This window comes from Zonotrichia albicollis, chromosome 18, assembly GCF_047830755.1.
Source record: "Zonotrichia albicollis isolate bZonAlb1 chromosome 18, bZonAlb1.hap1, whole genome shotgun sequence".
NCBI lineage: Eukaryota > Metazoa > Chordata > Aves > Passeriformes > Passerellidae > Zonotrichia > Zonotrichia albicollis.
This window is the reverse complement of record NC_133836.1, coordinates 8,614,850-8,631,805: the sequence shown is the minus strand read 5'-3', so window position 1 is coordinate 8,631,805 and position 16,956 is coordinate 8,614,850. Positions and strand designations below refer to the sequence as shown.

The 16,956-nt window shown below is 61.6% G+C and overlaps 2 protein-coding genes across 8 annotated transcripts; one reads left to right on the top strand and one right to left on the bottom strand.

Annotated features, from left to right (window-relative positions):
• The first annotated feature begins 336 nt into the window (after positions 1-336).
• Positions 337-14,145, top strand: LOC102062528 (tRNA (32-2'-O)-methyltransferase regulator THADA). 2 transcript variants are annotated; one of them, XM_074554331.1, is made up of 31 exons: positions 337-484; positions 941-1,118; positions 1,288-1,374; positions 1,648-1,675; positions 1,937-2,085; positions 2,260-2,382; positions 2,606-2,726; positions 2,964-3,115; positions 3,607-3,691; positions 3,949-4,085; positions 4,388-4,585; positions 4,941-5,637; positions 5,725-5,877; positions 5,970-6,079; positions 6,209-6,369; positions 6,605-6,771; positions 7,038-7,223; positions 7,697-7,848; positions 8,197-8,340; positions 8,619-8,723; positions 8,886-9,086; positions 9,335-9,485; positions 9,599-9,833; positions 9,977-10,216; positions 10,332-10,557; positions 10,662-10,868; positions 11,060-11,298; positions 11,494-11,784; positions 12,213-12,479; positions 12,572-12,777; positions 12,890-14,145. In XM_074554331.1, exons 1-31 carry the CDS (start codon positions 381-383, stop codon positions 13,180-13,182), a joined length of 5,793 nt encoding a protein of 1,930 aa, XP_074410432.1. In that variant the 5' UTR covers positions 337-380; the 3' UTR covers positions 13,183-14,145. The 2 variants fall into 2 exon arrangements, with proteins under 2 accessions (XP_074410432.1, XP_074410431.1); XM_074554330.1 differs by having other exon boundaries at positions 2,961-3,115.
• Positions 12,622-16,880, bottom strand: LOC102064992 (somatomedin-B and thrombospondin type-1 domain-containing protein). 6 transcript variants are annotated; one of them, XM_074554337.1, is made up of 6 exons: positions 16,406-16,880; positions 15,508-15,690; positions 15,316-15,421; positions 14,790-14,948; positions 14,304-14,414; positions 12,622-14,210 (listed from the first exon to the last, which is right to left on the bottom strand). In XM_074554337.1, the coding sequence occupies exons 1-5, from the start codon at positions 16,878-16,880 to the stop codon at positions 14,309-14,311; spliced, it is 1,029 nt and encodes a 342-aa protein (XP_074410438.1). In that variant the 3' UTR covers positions 12,622-14,210; positions 14,304-14,308. The 6 variants fall into 6 exon arrangements, with proteins under 6 accessions (XP_074410438.1, XP_074410439.1, XP_074410434.1 ...); XM_074554338.1 differs by having other exon boundaries at positions 15,316-15,406; XM_074554333.1 differs by having other exon boundaries at positions 14,790-15,421.
• Between the last annotated feature and the right edge of the window lie 76 nt (positions 16,881-16,956).

Genomic DNA, 16,956 nt, shown 5'->3' with positions numbered 1-16,956 from the left:
AGGAATGAGGGAAGCACGGCGGGTCCCGGGCAGGCTGAGGGAAGGAATGAGCGAAGCACGGCGGGTCCCGGGCAGGGTGAGGGAAGGAAGGAAAGAGGGAAGCACGGTGAGTCCCGGGCAGGTTGAGGGAAGGAAGGAAGGAATGAGGGAAGCGCAGCGCGTCCCGGGCAGGGTGAGGGAAGGAAGGAAAGAGGGAAGCACGGCGGGTCCCGGGCAGGCTGAGGGAAGGAAGGAAAGAAAGAGGGAAGCGCAGCGGGTCCCGGGCAGGCTGAGGGAAGCACGGCGGGTCCCGGGCGGCGCTGCGGGCGGTGCTGTGCCGGGACAGCGCCAGGGGGCGCCGCCGAGCGCCGCAGCGGGCCCGGCTCTGTGGTGCGGCCGCCATGGGCGCCGAGCGGGAGGCGCGGGCCTGCGCCGCCTTCTACGGCTCACGGGGCCTCGCCCCCACGGTGCTCTCCTGCCTGCGCTGCCTGCGGCACTTCGCGGGGTAAGAGGGCGGGCCCCGGGCAGGGAGCTCCCGGTATCCCCCGGCGGCGGCTGCACCGGGAAACCCCCGGCGTGTAGCGGCCGTGCATGCCGCGGGCGCGGGTCGGGAGGAGGGAGGGAGGGCAGATCGATACCCAGAGAGGGTTCGAGCCACGCTCACGGTGCTCCCCATTCCCTTCCAGCCTGCTCAGCAGCAGCAGGGCTGCAGGGTTTAGGATTTTCGTGCCCTTCTGCCCACCAGGGGTTTGCAATGCGCTGGGCTTTGAGGATTCCGTGTAGCTGCCCCCCTGCTGCCGCCCCTCCGTCCCCGCTCCGGGGCAATGCTGAGCGCAGCTGGGAGAGAGCAGCACCGCCGGCTGGGGCATCCCAAGCCCAGATCCCGCTGAGACGGGGTATTCCCCCGCTACAAACTTTGCCGAGCCGAGGTATCCTCACCCCTGCCCTTGTCCTGTTCCAGGAGCACTGCCAAGAGATGCAAGGAGAAGCACCTGGAGGAGGCTCTCCAGCTGACACGGGCACTGAGCGAGGGTCTGCAGGCGCTGGGCGAGGCAGAGGCACGACCCCTGCTCCGCTGTGTCCTGGCTTTCCAGATGGAGGCAACCAGCAGCTGCAGCTCGTTCCAGAAACTGGAGCAGGTCTGTAAGGCTGGACTGGCTTTGCCCTCTCGTGGCACAGCCCTGGAGCTTTCTGCCATCCTTACCAGCAAAGGGGCTCAGAGGTGGTGCAGGCTCCCCCAGTAGCTCTTGGCAGTGGTGTTGCCCTGGGGTCTGGGCAGAGCAGCTGACTTGGGGTGTCTCTTGGCAGATGGTGACCCAGCTGGCAGTGGGGAAGGAAGCCCTGCTGGCCCAGGAGGTGGACACACTGCTGAGTGGCCTGGCTCTGCAGGGAGAGGTGAGAGAACCCCAGCTGTGCAGTGTCACTGGCTTACATGGGGACTTATCTGGAGACCATGTGTCACAGAGACCTGGTTTGGCTGCCTCCAGTCCTTCACTTCACTTCCCATGATTCTGGGGATTTGCCCTTGCTTGCAGCTAGCAACACATGGCTGTCTGTCACCTTTGCTCATCCCTGGGGCAGCTTTTGGCACTGGCAGAACCCTCCTGACCAAGGCACTGAGCCCCAGCATGTTGTCACACAGGACAAACTATCCTTCTGTCCCTGCAGGTGCTGTCTCCTGAGGACCTTCAGTCAGGTCAGCCTCTGTTCTTTACCTTCCGGGGTTTTCTCCCAGCTCACACCACGAGGGCACAGAACATTTCCTGCCAACGCAGACTGGGTCCTCTGTGCTCCTGGGAGGGGAGCAGGGATCAGCCAGATCCGTGTGATCTCTGCAAGGTCCCAGACAAGCCAAAGCATCCCCTGCATCCCAGCCCCTTCTTACCTCACTCACCAACGCCCTTGGCTGAACTGGTAGCAGGAGGGCCGGGGGCTGATGCTGTTCCCTTGCCTGCAGTGTCCATGTTCCTGGAGGAGAGCAGCCTGGGCCGGCAGCACTGGCGGCAGAACCTGCCCCTGCTGCTGCAGCGCCTGGCCAGCACCCTGCACTGGGTGCTGCAGGGCCAGCCCACACCTGGCAGCACCTGGGGCTACCTGGTCATCAAGGTAAGAGCCACCCTGGGCAGGGGGGAGGGATTGGTACCTGCAGGGACAGGCTGGGCACCGGCAGCAGTGTCCAGAGGGATGTAACGCTGCTTTGAATGGCCCTTCCCGGGGCATTGCTGCTTTTTCAGAGGTAAGGAATACTGATCATCCCTGTGTCACCTCCTGCTCCTCCAGGCCTGCCTCCAGGTCTTCCAGGTGCTGCCAAAGGATGTGGCTCCCTTGGTGTGGAGCACATCAGGAAAGAGTGAAACCCTGCAGAGCCTCCTGGGACTGCTGCTGGAGGTGGCCTGGGGGAAGGTGGGTACAGCCCTGGGAGGGGTGGGACTGCCTGTCCCAAGGAGCAGAGCAGTGCTGTCCTTCCCAGATGCTTTCCCCATTCCCATCCCCAGGGCAAGCCTGCAGAGACAGCTCAGTGTCTGTCATGTCTGAGAGACCCCATGTAGCTGTTTGCAAGGGCAGTTAAATGTGGTTGGGGTTTCAATGGTGTTTGAGTTGTGCCTTTGCCTCCCTGTGAGTCCAGGCCCTGAACAAGGACACGAGGCTGCTGGCGGGCACAGCCCTGAGTATGTTGGTGAACACGGCCCCCCAGCCCCAGCACGGGGCCAGTGCAGTGCTGACCCTGTTCCAGCTGCCCAGCCAAGGTGTGTGCTCCATCCTGAGCTGAGCAGGGCCTCTGGCAAAGGGTGGCAGGCGTGTCTGGGTGTGAGGGGACAGGCGCTGGTGCCAGGCTGGACTCTGCTGCTCTCTCGGGGTCTGGGGGCCCAAACTATCTCTGGCCACCTCCCTTGGATGCTCTGGAATGAGGCATGGCAGTTGCTCTCAGAGCAACATTTGGGTTTGCCACCTTCCTTCCATCCAGTGGGGCCATTTTCCAGCAGGCACTGGGGAACTGAAGTTTGGGGAGCTGGTGGTGGAAGTGCCCCCTGTCCTGGAACCAGATGGGCTGGAGAAGCTGGTGCTTACCAGAGGTGTGCTGACATGCTGCAAGATGGACATCCTCAGCTGCCAGCTGGAGAGCCTTCCCAACAAGGTAGGGGAGCTCCAGTCTGGTGGACAGGGCTGGAGGAAGCCCTTGGAGAGGGCTGGCAGCTGTCTGTGGTGCTTGCAGATCCCTGGGGGATGAAGCCAGGCTGCACCCCTCCACACCAGCAGTTCCATGCATCCCACTGAGCACAGGCATTGGCCAAAGAGCTTTTTCCAAAGACATCCCAGCAAGGATTTCTCTTTGCTGGGGAGGTGGGAAACAAAGTGATGCCAAAAGCCCCTACACAAGCAAAGCAGTGTTCACCCTGTGTTCCCATGGCATGAACTTAGGGCTGTCCCTGCAGAGCACGGCCTCATCTCTGCCCAGCTCTAGCCTCTCCCAGGTCCTCACGGGCTGAGCACTGCCAGGCAGGGAGCAGAGGTGTGCTCTGTGAGAGCAGGAGGACCAGGCAGCACTCTCCTTGCCTGTCTCATGGCAGGGTTTTCTCCCTGGAAATTCTGTGCCTGCCCTCTCCCTGAGCTGCTGTGCCCCTGCAGGCCTGCCTGCTGCTGGACGTGGTCTTTCCTGCTGTGTGTGCCCTGAGCAGGGAGCAGAAGGACTGCCACTACTACTGCTTCCAAGGTAGGGGACAGTGACCCTGCCATGTGGGGAGGGCTGGGAAGGTGCTTCCCAGGGAAGGTGCTGGGTCTTGGTAGCTGGTTTGGAAACTGCTGTTAATTTCTGTTCCTGCCCAATGGACACTTGCCCTCTTGGGGTCTTGTGTACTTAACAGAGGAACTGCTTCCCCTGCACACAGGGTCCTTTAGGCCACAGCCTGTGCTGGCCCTGGTGCAGGTGAGTGTGGGGGAGGGCTGCAGCAGAGCTCTCTGTTTTGGCAGCCTGTGCGTTGTGGCTGCAGCGCCTGCGGGAGGGCCTGGCTGCTCTCTGGCACCTGATGGGGACCCATGTCCTGGCCCAAGACTCTGAGCTCCTCGAGGAGCTCACCCAGCTGCTGTGGAACAACGCAGAGACCCCGGTAAGGACACAGTGCCAAGGGCACCAAATGTGGCAGCCAGGAGCAGCTCTTCCTTCTCCTGCCTTCTCCTGGCTCAGCTGCTGTCCCTAGCCCATAACACATCCCTGCTGTTCAGCTCCATCAGCCAAAGAGACTCCCTTGCCTGCAGGTGCCAGGGCAGGGGCAGTCACACTGCTGGGGTTGTGGCATTTGTCACACACAGGCTCTAAAGGGCCATGTCCCAGTGCTTCACCAGCCACAGGACAGCAAGACACGAGAGGGAGCCCACCCTAACCCCCCTGTTTGTTGTCCTTCTCCCACAGGTGGAAGGTGTGTCTGAATTCATCCACAGCTCCTTCCGATTGCTGCTGGAGATCTACCACCTGGAGTGCCAGCACTTCCAGGACCAGGAGAGACCCCTCTACCAACAGATGCTGCAGAGGGTGGTCTCAATGCCTTGGCAGATCAAAGCAAGATACGTGCCCCTGTGTGCCATCGTCCCCTACATGGGCAGCCAGCAGGTAGGGAAGGCAGGGGTTTGGGAGTCTTGGTGCCAGCTGGCTCTGCTGCTGAGGTGGCACAGCCTCAGTCCACTGCCTGTCACCTTCTACCCAGCTCAGCTGCGTGGGCTGGGAGCCTTCCCACCCAGAGAGGCTATTTTAGCATCCCTGGGGTAGTGAGCTTCAGCAGTGCATCCCTGGGGAGTACCAGTGGGAAGGGAAGCTTTGCCTGTCAGTGCCCACCAAAAGCAGCATTGAGGTACCAGAGATGCTCAGTGCCCGGGGTGACTGCAGTGTGGCCTGTACCCATGTGTCTTTCCCCCACATGCAGCTTTCAGCCTGACAGGGAGATGAGGGTGACCTGCCTTTGTCCCAGGTGCTGGATGCCTACCCGGACCTGCCACAGCATCTCCTGAGCTGCCTCTCCACCAACCACCTGTGTCCTGTGGCTGCCGAGGCCTACAAGGAGCTGGTGCGGCAGCAGTGCCGCGAGTGGCGGGATGGGCAGCGGGGCACAGAGGAGGCCCTGGCAGAGCAGTGGGCACTGCGCTGGCTCCCCCTGCTCTCCCAGGGCCTCTGCTCTCCCCTGCCCATCCTGCAGAGCAACAGTGCCAACCACCTCCTCACCTGGACCCTGCGGCAGCTCCCGGCCACACAGGCACTGCTGGCAGCCCAGTTTGGTGGCCAGGACACAATGTCGCTGCGGGCCTGGGTGTCCGTGCTGAAGGCACAGAAGAGTGTGGCAGGGGCCCTGCCGCTGGGGGAAGCGGCTCTGGAGCGGCTCTCCCGCTGCCTGGGCACCCGTGAGGAGGGCGTTCGGCTGGCGGCGCTGGGCCTGCTCTGCTGCAGCCCCAACACCAACCAGCCCCTCTCGGGCACCGAGGTGCGGCTGCTGCGGGACTTCCTGCCCCTCAACCTCAACTGCGACTCCTCCTCGTTCCGGCAGCTGCTGCAGGCAGCCGTGAGGAAGGCGCTGGTGCGGCTCAGGGACAGCTCGCTGGCCCAGCTGCGGGGGAAGGCGCCGCGGCGCTCCGGGCCGGCAGAGGGAGCAGAGCAGCTCGCCCAGGCAGTAGGTGAGGCGGGCACTGAGCACCTGCGCCACAGCCCTGGGAGATTCATGTGTGCCCGGCATCCCTTGCTGCCATGCTCTCTGCCCACAGGCTTTGTGGAATGGCTGCTGCAGCTCAGCATCGCCTCACTCAGCCCAGGCTCCAACTACCAGAGGAAGAAGACGGCTCTGCTCCTCCTGGCCGCTGTTTTGGAGACCTGCACAGACACCTGGAGCCCTGACAGGAAAAAAGGCCAGCCCCCACGTGAGTACAGGCAAGCTACCTGGAGTATCACCTGTAGCTGTGGGGGATCCTCCCAGCCAGTCCCACCCCACCGCCCCATGTCCCCATCACAGGGACCATGGCCACGCTGCTGAGCTATGCCAGGCAGAGAGGCTGCTGGGACTTCTTCTCCCAGCCCAGTTTGTTGGCACTGCTGAGCTGCCTGCAGGACAGCACTAATGAGGTGAGCCTTGTAAAACCAAGGGGAGGTTGTGAAGGTGCCTGCCTTGGCCTCCAGCAGGCTTAGAGAAGCTCACCATGGTTCCCATTCTCCCATGTCCCACTTTTCCCCATGTCTTCTCTGTCCTGGCAGATCAGAGACTTGGCCTCGGAGCTGCTTGTCCGCTACTTCCCTACCACATTCCCTGAGCCCATTGCCCAGGATCTCTTCCAGCTGGCCCAGGACACCCTGGGCAGCCCCCGAGTGCAGGAGGCTGAGGCTGGAGCTGTGCTGATGAAGACCATCCTGCAGAAGTATGAGCTCCTGGCATGCCCCTCCCGTTCCCTGTGGTGGCACAGGACCCTCCAAGAGTGTGTTGGCAGCACTGGTGCTTCACCAGTCTGTGGTTACAGATGGGGTTTGCAATGGCCTTACAGTGGGAAGCTGGGGAGGGCTGAGCTGTCTGCACTGGGGGAGGCAGGAGCTGTGTGGCACAGGATGGGCAGGAAATTCCCTGGTACTCACAGCAGGATCTGCCTGTTTCCCCAGGTCAGACAGTGGCACCATGAAGAGCCTGTCCCTGGAGGCTGAGGCAGCCCTGACACTGCCCAGCCAAGGGCTGTGCTTTGCCCAGCACCTTCTGCACGTGCTGCAGACCCAGTACAAGGTGGCACGCCAGGACCTGCTGCGGGCAGCAGCCACAGCACCAATGCATGGTACGGCCCCAGCTGGGCAGGGCAGGGAGCAGCTCCTGCAGCAGCTGCCTGGGACCTGGAGCAGCCCAGAATCATGGCAGGACTCTGGCCATTGCTGGTGCCACATCCTTGCCTTGGTTTCCCTGTTTTGGCACTGCCCCTGCCTTGCACACCCCTCACCCAGGGCCCTGTTGCCTCCCCTGCCCCTGAGCCACGTTAGCCATGGGCTCAGGCAGGAGAGGCAGGGCTGTGCTGACAGCACGTGAGCAGAGGTGTTTGTTCTGCAGGAGCCATCGCTGCCCTGCGCAGGTGCCTGCTCCAGGTGCCAGAGGTGGCCGTCTCCATGCAGGCAGCAGAGCTGGTGCAGAGCTGGCAGGAGCTCCTCACCTGCCTTGTGACCACAGTGAGAGACATCACCTCCCTCCTCCTGGGGGCTCTGCAGAGCCAGCAAGGCCCTGGTGCTGATGAGCAAGGTGAGTGTGTCCCCATGGCAGCAGAACCAGCCCTGGGATCCATCCCTGGGATCCTGACTACTCCATCACAGTCATTCCTGGCCCAGCAGCCCTCCAGCCCCAGGGGAATGCACTTACTTTGGGCTCAGTTCCTCTAGCAGGGGACCCTTGTGGGGCTGGGCCTGGCTTTGGGTCCCTTTCTCAACTCCGTGGGAGAACAGGAGCACTGGAGGCAAAAGCCTTCCAGGAGCAGCGAGGCACCTGCCAGATGGAAACAGTTGGGAAAGAAGGGGCTGGCAGAGACCTTACAGGCCTTGGAAAGAGCAGTGGGAAAAACACAGCTGCATTCCTGACGGGCATGTGGCAGGGCAGGAGCCATTGCATTTGTGTGCATTTGTGTGCATTCTGACAGGACAGCAGGTCCTCCCAAACCTCAGCAGTATCCCCCTCACACTGCCCTACACCCTGCTCAGACCTGGCTTTTCCTTTTGCAGCTGCTGCCCCATCATTTGCAGAGATGGGCAATGCCATTGGCTCCCTCATCATGCTGGGGAAGGGCCAGGGGCAAGAGGAAGAGGAGGGTGACTCAGTCCTGCTGTCAGAGGAGCACAGCCTGATCCTGACCTGCTGCTGGGTGTCAGTGAAGGTGGGGACTCCTCCTCATGTCACTGGGAGAGGGATAGCCCAGCGTGCCACCCATCATGCAGCCTTCCCCAGCTTCACCTCCTCCTGGGGCATTCCCTGGGGATGAACAGGGGAGAATTTCTGTCCTTACTTCAGTGCTCTCACAGATGTCCTCACCCCCTTCCAGGAAGGATGCAGGTAGCAGGCTCCCAAAAGCAGCCCCCTCCCTGCCCTTATGGAGCCCAGCTTCTTCCCAGACACTGCCAGTCCCCTGCTGTGGTACAGCCAGGCTACCTGGTTTGCAGCCCTGCTGCCACCCATCCCAGCTTCTCCTCCCTGCCAGACTTGCTGACCTTCCTCTTCTTCCCAGGAGATTGGGCTGCTCCTGGGGGGCCTGGCTGAGCTGCTGCTCTCCCCAGCACTGCCTGCTGAAGTGGGGCCCCTCCTGCCCCTCCCCACCCTGCAGATGGCCACCAGGGTGTTCCAGGAGATCCTGCTGCGATGCCGGCACTGGGTAAGGGCAGATCTGGGCCCTTGGCCATTCCTGCAGCCCTGTCCCTGCCCTGGCATGCTGGGGGAGGGAGGGCAAGTGCAGTGGGGCAGGGTCTGCTGGGGGACAGGACATGGGGATGGCTGGAAGTCCCCTGGCTGGGATCCCAGTGCCAGACCCTATCACATCCCACACGATCATGTCTTGTCACTTGCTCTTCCCCTTCAAAGAGTTGTCTGGGGGCATGGGGGTCTCGTGGGTGCAGCCTTTGGGGTGCTTGTCCTGACACTGCTCTGCCCCAGGGAGCAGTGGAGGGCTGCAGCATGGGCTTCACCAAATTCTGTGCTGCACTGCTGAACCACCCGGATCCGGAGCTGCAGGCCATCCCACGGGCTGTGCTGGAGCAGGTACAGTGCTCATTGTGCCTCTTGTTTCCCCAGGGAGCACCAGAGGCATTTCTGCACTCCCTGGGACAAGCACCCTCCTGGCAGCTGAGATGCTGGTGCCCTCCTGGCAGGGCAGCTGCAGGTTTCCAGCCACACCTCAGGTGGATTTTGTTTCTCTGTCAGGGCTTGGAGGCCCTGGGTGGGCCGCGGAGCAGCTCGATCACACGCCGTGCTGCCGGCTTCCCCATGCTCTTCCTGTGCATCGTCAGCGGGGAGGCCCCGGCGCAGGCACGGCCCCTCCTGACCCGCTGCATCCAGACCCTGCTGAGCTTGGCTGCCACGGCACTGCCACAGGACTGGGACCAGACCCTCGACCTCCCACAGGTTAGTGTGGTGTTCCTGGCTGCTGGATCCCCTTTGGGTACAGGGTGACCTGTGCTGGGTCCCCTGAGCTGTGCCAGGTACCCAGTGTGGGACCCTGAGAACTCAGAGTGAGCAAAAACCCCAAGCCCTGGTCACACTGTTCAGCCTGGGTGCTGATGGCCTTTTTGCTCCCCTGCCTTTTCTCCCCCATTCCCCTGACATGGTAGCATGAGCCCCCTTGTGACACGGTGCCCCTGTGCTCTCCCCAGGTGTGTGCCCTCCACGTGCTGCAGACGCTGGTCCGCGGGGCGGGGCTGGGCGGGGCCGTGCTGTGCCACGCCACACCCATGATGGCCCTGGCACTGCGGGGCCTGGGCTCGCCCTGCTGGGCCATGAGAAACGCGGCCATCCAGCTCTTCAGTGAGTACTGACAGAGATCCCACAGCCCCCAGGGCTCGGAGCCTGTGTGCGGTGAAGTGCAGGGGGTTGGCAGGGTTGGATGGGACCTCACACTGCCTTCTCTGTCCCTGCAGGTGCCCTCACATCCCGGCTGCTGGGACAGCCGTGGAGCCACAGGGATGGCTGCCCATCAGAGGGGCTGAGCCTGCACGCCTTCCTCGGGCAGCACCCAAAGCTGGGCACTGTGCTGCTGGGAGAGCTCAAGGTGGCCACAGCACCCACAGCAGGGGGGCCCCGCCTGCACCCTGCACTCCATGCCATCCTCACCCTCTTGGCCCAGCTGCAGCCTGGCGCTGACATTGCCGGCAGGTATGGGGGCAGTGGGGATGCTGTGCCTCAGCCCAGGGCTCATGCAGTGGGAAGGGCTCCCATGGTGCTGAGGCTGGCCCTGGCTCTTGTGAGACTTTACTCCAGCCAGAGCATCACCACATGGTGCCCTTTTTGCTCCACAGTCCCTCTGCTCCCTTCCTGGAGCCACTGCTGGGGCTGGCAGAGAGCCCCATCTACGCCGTACGAGCGATGGCTGCCAAGGCTCTGGTGCCCGTTGTGGCCCCTCCCCAGCGCTGCAGGCTCCTCCTGCAGCTGGCCCGGCAGCTCCCTGCAGCGCCCGGGCAGATCCGCTCGCACAACGCCGTCCACGGGCACCTGCTGCAGATGCAGGCACTGCTGGGCTGTGCCACGGGCACCGGGGGGTGAGTGTTCCACGCTGCCTCCCCAGCTGGGCTCACCCTGTGCCAACGCAGCCCTTAGGCCACAGGAGTGCCCATCTCAGTGCTTGCCCCATGGTGAGGCTGTGTCTCCACGCAGGCTGTCGGGAGAGGCGCTGCACCCCGTGGCTCTGCAGCTGGAGGCGCGGGGCTGGCTGCTCACCCCTGCCCAGCGCTGCCCCCTCGTCCGCGCTGCCTTCCTCCAGGTCCTCGCCCTCCTGCCCACATCCTTCAGCCCTGGCTTCGCCCAGTACATCCATGACACCATCAGCGCCGAGCTGGGCAGCCTCCTGCAGGGGGGAAAGTCAGGCTGTGCCGAGCCACAGGTACTGCACATGGCCATGCCTGACTGGCAGTGAGCCTGGGCAGGGGCAGGGGGAGCCATCGCTCCAGGCTGAGCACTGGAAGGGGAATCCTGTTTTCCCTGCAGGTGGGCTCAGCCATCCTCCACCAAACCATGGCCCACTTCATGTGCAGCGAGGCAGCCCGGCTGGCGGACAGCGAGCGCATTGCTGCTGTCTGCACACTCCTCCAGCAGCCCAACCCCGACATCCAGCTTGCCATCCTGAGCAGGGTGATTGCTGGGGAGGGAGGATCATGCAAGGAGCTGGAGAACGCTCTTGGGCTGACATTGCTGGTATGATGGGGCTCAAAAGTCACCAAGTAAAGCAGGGGGGGGCCCAGTGCACCACGCAGATGGGACCCCTGAGATCCCATTGCTGAAAGCTTGGTGCTCCCCAGGCTGAGGGTGCATGGGTGCAGTGCAGTTGCCTGGTCCTGCAGTGCTAGGACCACTAACCATGTACCTTCTTTCCCATTGTCAACTAGGAGAGCTTGCAGTCGGTGCTGCAAGAGAGAAGGGACAAAGAGTTCCTGAGATTGTACCTTGAGGCTTTGCTGCATCTTTACAGAGATCCTTCGTCATGGTCCCAGGAAGCTTCCAGTAAGCTCCAGGGCTCCTCAAGATCATGCCTGGAGATGCTGCTGCACATGGTGGAGGCTGAGTGTCCTGGGCCTGATCTCCTTTTCCAGGCACTGTGTACTGCCAGCCTGCTGCTTGCCCACCAGTAGGTCCTTGCTGCTGCTGGGGAACTGCCCAACTCTTCCAGCAGATTCTTCCTTAGTCCTTACTAGAAACAGAGCCCTGACTTCCCTCCCATAAATCACAGCATTGCACCTGGCTCCTGCAATCTCAGGCCAGCCGGTGACCTTTGGAGCAGCAAGGTGTGCTTGAATTCACTCTCCTTCCCTGGTCTTGGCAGGTGTGGGGACGAGGACGCTGCGCTGGTGGAGCGCTGGTGTGCGGCCCTGGAGGAGTGCAGCCGCTCCGCCTGCTCCGAGCTGCTGCGGCTGGCGGCCGCCCGCTCCCTGCAGCTGGCAGGGCCCAGCGTGCTGCAGCCATCCCTGCGTGGTACCCGTTCCCTGCAGCTGGCAGGGCCCAGCGTGCTGCAGCCATCCCTGCGTGGTACCCGTTCCCTGCAGCTGGCAGGGCCCGGTGTGCTGCAGCCATCCCCGCATGCTGCCTGTCCCTCGCTCGTCCCCGTGGCTCTGAGGTAGGTCACTGAGCCCATCTCTGGGGGTGACTGTGCTTGCAGCACTGCTCCCTGCAGCCCCAGCCCACTGCAGGTTGATGGACTCTGCAAAAGGTGCCCCCTGTAGAAACTCAAGGGTGTTGAAGAAAACCCCGCTCATTCAAAAATCAGTGGCACTCAAGAGCTCACAGCCTACAAAAAGACCTGTGGGTGGCATTTTAGTACAAGCAGCCAGTCCATTATGAGCACCAGATGGCATTGCTGAGTCCTCAATCCCCAGCACAGCCCCTACCCTCCCAAGCTCTTGGGTGGTGGGTGTGTCTTTCACAGTCCAAGGAAAAAGTCCCTCAGAGAAGCATTCTTCTGAGGTCTCATCCTCCCCTCCAAGCAGACTGGGACGCTTTGGGGCATGCAGTATGCTTTCCTTTCCTTCTCTTCCCTTTTCTCAGGCTGATAAACATGGCCATTCACCTTCTGCAAGATGAGGAGCGGGAGGTTCGGCATGAGGCCTCAGGATTCGCCAGCCTCCTGCGGCAGAGCCCGGGGGAACTGCTCCAAGATGGCTGCATCTTTGTGCAGGACAATGTGGGGCTCCAGAGCCTCCTAGAGCTCCTTCTGGGAGAGTTCCGGGAGCACTCTGAGACCTTCAACTCACTACTTCAACACATCCCCGTCTTAGATGTCAGGAGTGTTGTGGAGGAGCTGGAGGCCAACAAGTGAGTTGCTGGAGCTGTGGACTGGCACAAGGGAGTCTGGGGTACCATGGGGCCAGCTCTTGGCTTCACTCACACCTCTGCTTTGCCCCTAGAGCTGTCAGCCTGTACAAGGAGGATGAACCCAACGTTTTTGCAGAACCAGCTGTCCTGGCACAGCAGCTGCTCCCTGTCCTGGTGCAGCTCCTGGAGAAGGCTCCCACTGGCAGCCCAGTCCATGCCTCAGCTCTGCAGTGGCTGGAAGCCACAGGCCCCGGTGTGCTGAGGGACCTGCAGTACTGCAGACACTGCTGGAGCCAAGGTATGGTGAGCATGGAGTACCTGGGACAAGCAAGCGGTGTCCTTGTTCCCCAGGCCAGCTCTGCCCAGGGACACCCTGCCACACTCACGGCTCCCTCCCTGCTCTCGCACAGGTCCTGCTGCCCGCTGGGGGATGAAGGCGCTGGGCTGTGCCAAACTCCACACAGCCCTGGCCGTACTGCTGGTGAGGGCCCAGCTGGTGGCACAGGTGCTGCGGGTGCTGGGGGAAGGTGCCACCGCCACACCAGGCCTGGGCTGTGGCTCCCAGGAGTTGGAGGAGGAGCTGGAGCTGGTACAGGGGCTGCTGGTGGAGCAGGGGCTGGCTCCTGTGCCAAGGCAGGACAATGCACCAGGAGAGCTGGGACCACTGTCGGGGACTGACAGCTCCAGGCATGCAGCAGTGTGACATGACATCCTGCATCCATCTCCCTCCATTTCCTGGATGCTCTCTCTGACCAGCATCCAGGCCTGCAGGTTTGGTGGTGTAACTCAGGGGAATCCCACTCACAGTGTGGGACACACTCACTTTTGTTCCCAGTTTCTAACTGCAGCTGAGGACTCCAGTACAGAATTGCCTTGGCCCATGTCCATGGCTTCCTTGCCCTCAACTCTGGCTGGCAGGAGGGGACCTGTGCTCCAGAACTCTCACACCCCCTCATGCTCAACTCCCACCACCTGTTTTTTAACCAGCACTTTGGTCCTTGGCCGACCTGGGCTTTTATCCCAAATAAAGAGGCCAAGAACATTCCCAGTGTTGAAGCCTTTTAATTCCCCTGCCCAGGAGGGTGGTGTGAGAACAGGCTGCAGGAGCCAGACATGCCCTGAGGCAGCAAACAGACAACAGCCTCTGGCTGCAGTGGAGCAGGATCCAGCCCTAGCATGGCACATGTTCCCACCACAGGCTATGGTAGCACCACCCAGAGCTGGAGCAGGGACCCCACCAACAAGGTCGTGTTGTGCTGGGTGAGGTGTGGAGAAGGGCAGCAGCAGCACCAGCCCAGCCTCACTCCTTCCAGTGGGGGCTGCTGAGCCCCATGGCTGCAACTGGGCACCGGCACCATCGCCTGTGTGCAGACTTTGGGTGTCTGTTTAATTCTGCAAAGCCCAGCAGGGCTGAACTGCCCTGCATGGCTCATCTGATACTGCAGTGAGTGAGCTCAGACAAGGGAGGGATGCTGCCTCCATCCTCACATTGCTTACCAGTTGCAGCTTGTAAAGTATGATGTCATGGCTGAGTGTGACATCATCACACCATGTCACTGCCACATCGTCTTCTCACCCAGACTTAACCTTATCATGCTGTTCTTCTACCATTTATCACAACACTTCAGCAATTCCCTTATTTTTAGTCTTTATAAGAAGGTTTTTTTCCATTCTTCAGCAAAATATTTAATGGAAAACAGAGGGACCTGGCACCAAGGGTGAACAGCAAACCTGCAGGAAGGTGAAATTATGAAAGAGAGCACATTTTTATTTAATCGCTCACCTCCCCAGCAAGGAGTGGTGCCATGGGGAGGGTCAGCTCACCTTCCCTACACAAAGATGAGAGCCGGGGGGGAGCAGACACAGCCCTCCTGCAGGCCCTCCTGCACCCATGAGCCCTGGCACCCCACCACAGAAGCGGCCACCCAAAATGTCCTGGAAGGGAAAATCAGTGAGAACTGGGGTGTGCCATTAATAAATACAATTTTAAAAAATCAAATATAGTTTTATATATGGGTTTATATTACATATATAATAACGGCAGTCGGACTAGATGATAATTGTCTGTCCCTTCCAACAGATATTCTATTCTATTTATATATGTTTAATTTTATATTATAATCTGTTTATAGGACATATTATTGATTCATTTATAACATGATGGTGTACTATAACATTGTAGCATATTTTAACATAATTATAGCTTTGTATACAAATATTGTAATTAGAATATAAAGGGATAATGCCTTAGAGAGGGAGAGGTGTTCCAGGAGAGATCCCACGGTGGGGATGGCACAGATTAGCACCTACCTGGCTCCCTGCAGGCCGTGTCCGGTGCAGTGGGGACGGCGGTGGGGCAGATTCCCCCGGCATTCCACACAGACCTGCCTGTCCCGCTGCAGCCGGCGGCTCCAGGCGCGCCCGCGGCACGGGAGCCCCACCTGGGTCAGGCGGAAATAGCCGCAGGAGCTGGGGAGGAGGAAAGAGGGAAAATGGTGGTCGGGAGGTAGGGCAGAGATTGGGGTGGGTTGTTGATGGATTGGGGTATAAAGAGGATGTGGGTTTGGGAGTGGCAGAGGGGGCACGGCTGGGGAGGTGGGAAGGGTCATGGCTCTGGGGGGTGCAGAGGGATTCGGGTTTGGAGGGCGGGAAGGATGGTGGTTCTGTGGGGCGTGCAGAGGGCCATGGTTTTGTATGGGGGTGCAAACGGGCCGTGCTTTGGGGCAGGGAGAAAAGCAATGGCTGGGGGTGCAAAGAGGCCATGAGCACAGGGGGTGCAGGAGGGGTCTCGGCTTTGGGGACGGGGGTTACAGAGGGGCCCCTTCCCCACACGTACCCAGAGGGCTCCTCTGGCGGTGGCATCCCAGCTCTTCGCCAGGGATCTCTCAAGTCCTGGCTGAAGGAGTTGGGGAGAATCTTGGCTACCTCTGGCACAAGAGCAGCTGTGAGGGGCAGGGGGATGATTAAAGACGCCCCGGGGCGGCAGCACTCGGGGACAGCAGCAGGAGGGCAGCAGGCACCCCGTTACCTTGGGCCGTGCCGCAGGTCGGGTGCTGCCCCAGGCAGCCGCGGCGCTGCTTGAGGTCCGGACAGGGATCGCCGCCGTGCCGGGGCGGCACCGTGACCTGGCGGCTGCGGGCCCTGCTGCCAGCTCCGCACGGGGAGCTGCACCCGCTCCACGGCCCCCAGGGCCCCACGGCACAGCCCACCGCTGCCAGGGACCGAGGAGAGGCAAAACAAAGAGTTTCAGCGTCATGAACAGGGGAGATGCAGCACAGGGGATGGGGAGAGGGGAGGAAGGGCAAGGGCCAGAATGACCCAGCAGCCCCTCTCCCCTGACCCCTGCCGGTGCAGGGCTTTGTGAGCTGCTTCTGCAGGACTTTATCGCTGTATGCATCGCGCTGAGCTGGGACCCTGCTAATCTCCGCGGAGATTAGGTAGGGCTGACTGTTGCAATTGTCCAGGGGGCCGTGCCGGAGCCTGCCTACCCAGATTTGGGTCCCCCCGGCAAGCTGGTTCTGCACTCCCCTAGCCCTATTTGGCACCCTCAGTGCAGCCCCCCGTTCCCTCATCCCTGTGCAAGGCACTGCTTGTGACAGTAGCAGAGGTGACACCGGGGTTTGTCCTGCTGGGTCCCACACTGACCACTCAGGCTTGCAGAGACAGCGCTACCATCAGCTGCAGAGCAGAGGCCACCCCTTCGAGCTCCTTCATTGCACTGGGGCCAGCCAGACATTCAGCGCGGCAAAAAGGGGACAACTGGGATATTGCTACAAATCCAGTGCAGTCAGCATCCCCACACACATTCTGTTATCACTCAAAGTACGGGGCTACCAGGTACCAGCAAACACTAGCCGAACACGGCAGCACAGGCCGGTGTCCCAGCCGCGGTCGGGCCGGTGCCATCCATCCCCTCGGGCACTCACCGGCACGGCGGCACGAGGTGGGGTAGTCCTGGCAGCAGTCTCCGGTCCGCTGGCAGTACGAGTCGCAGTAGCAGCGAGCCCGGCGGGCGCCGGGGGCCCAGCAGGCGTTGTTCCTGCCGGGGCAGCAGCGGTGCCGGCAGCTGCCCGTGGCTCCCAGCAGGCAGCCGGCGGCCAGCAGCCAGCCCGCCCAGAGCAGCGGGCCCCGCATGGCACCGGCAGCCTGCGAGCCCCGCGGGACGAGGGCTCTGCCCCTCTCCAGCCGACACTGGATGAGGAGCGAGGGCTGTGCGGGTGGGAGCTCGGCCCTGCCGCACCGCCCCCGGGCTGGGCGGGGGGACAAAGCCCGTTCCCTTCTGCTCCACCGCCCCTCGGCTCCATGGCAGGGCAAGGACTTCATACAATTAACCAGGGTTATTAATAAAGCAGCGTGCATGAGACAACACAACCCTGCCTGGGAGCATCTGTGATTGGGCATTGCTCCTCGAGGAGCAGCATCTTGGCATGAAAGGGAGCCCCGTCCCCCGCCCACAGGGCAGGAGCCACTCACTGCC

Coding starts and splice junctions, on each gene's coding strand:
- LOC102062528 (XM_074554330.1), top strand. CDS start 381: ATGGGCGCCGAGCGGGAGGCGCGGGCCTGCGCCGCCTTCTACGGCTCA. Junction 1,375..1,647: donor GCCTGGCTCTGCAGGGAGAG/GTGAGAGAACCC, acceptor CTGTCCCTGCAG/GTGCTGTCTCCTGAGGACCT. Junction 9,834..9,976: donor GGCGCTGACATTGCCGGCAG/GTATGGGGGCAG, acceptor TTTGCTCCACAG/TCCCTCTGCTCCCTTCCTGG.
- LOC102064992 (XM_074554333.1), bottom strand. CDS start 16,880: ATGCCCAATCACAGATGCTCCCAGGCAGGGTTGTGTTGTCTCATGCAC. Junction 14,415..14,789: donor CACGGCCTGCAGGGAGCCAG/GTAGGTGCTAAT, acceptor TTTCCCTTCCAG/GACATTTTGGGTGGCCGCTT. Junction 14,211..14,303: donor CTCATCTTTGTGTAGGGAAG/GTGAGCTGACCC, acceptor ACCTTCCTGCAG/GTTTGCTGTTCACCCTTGGT.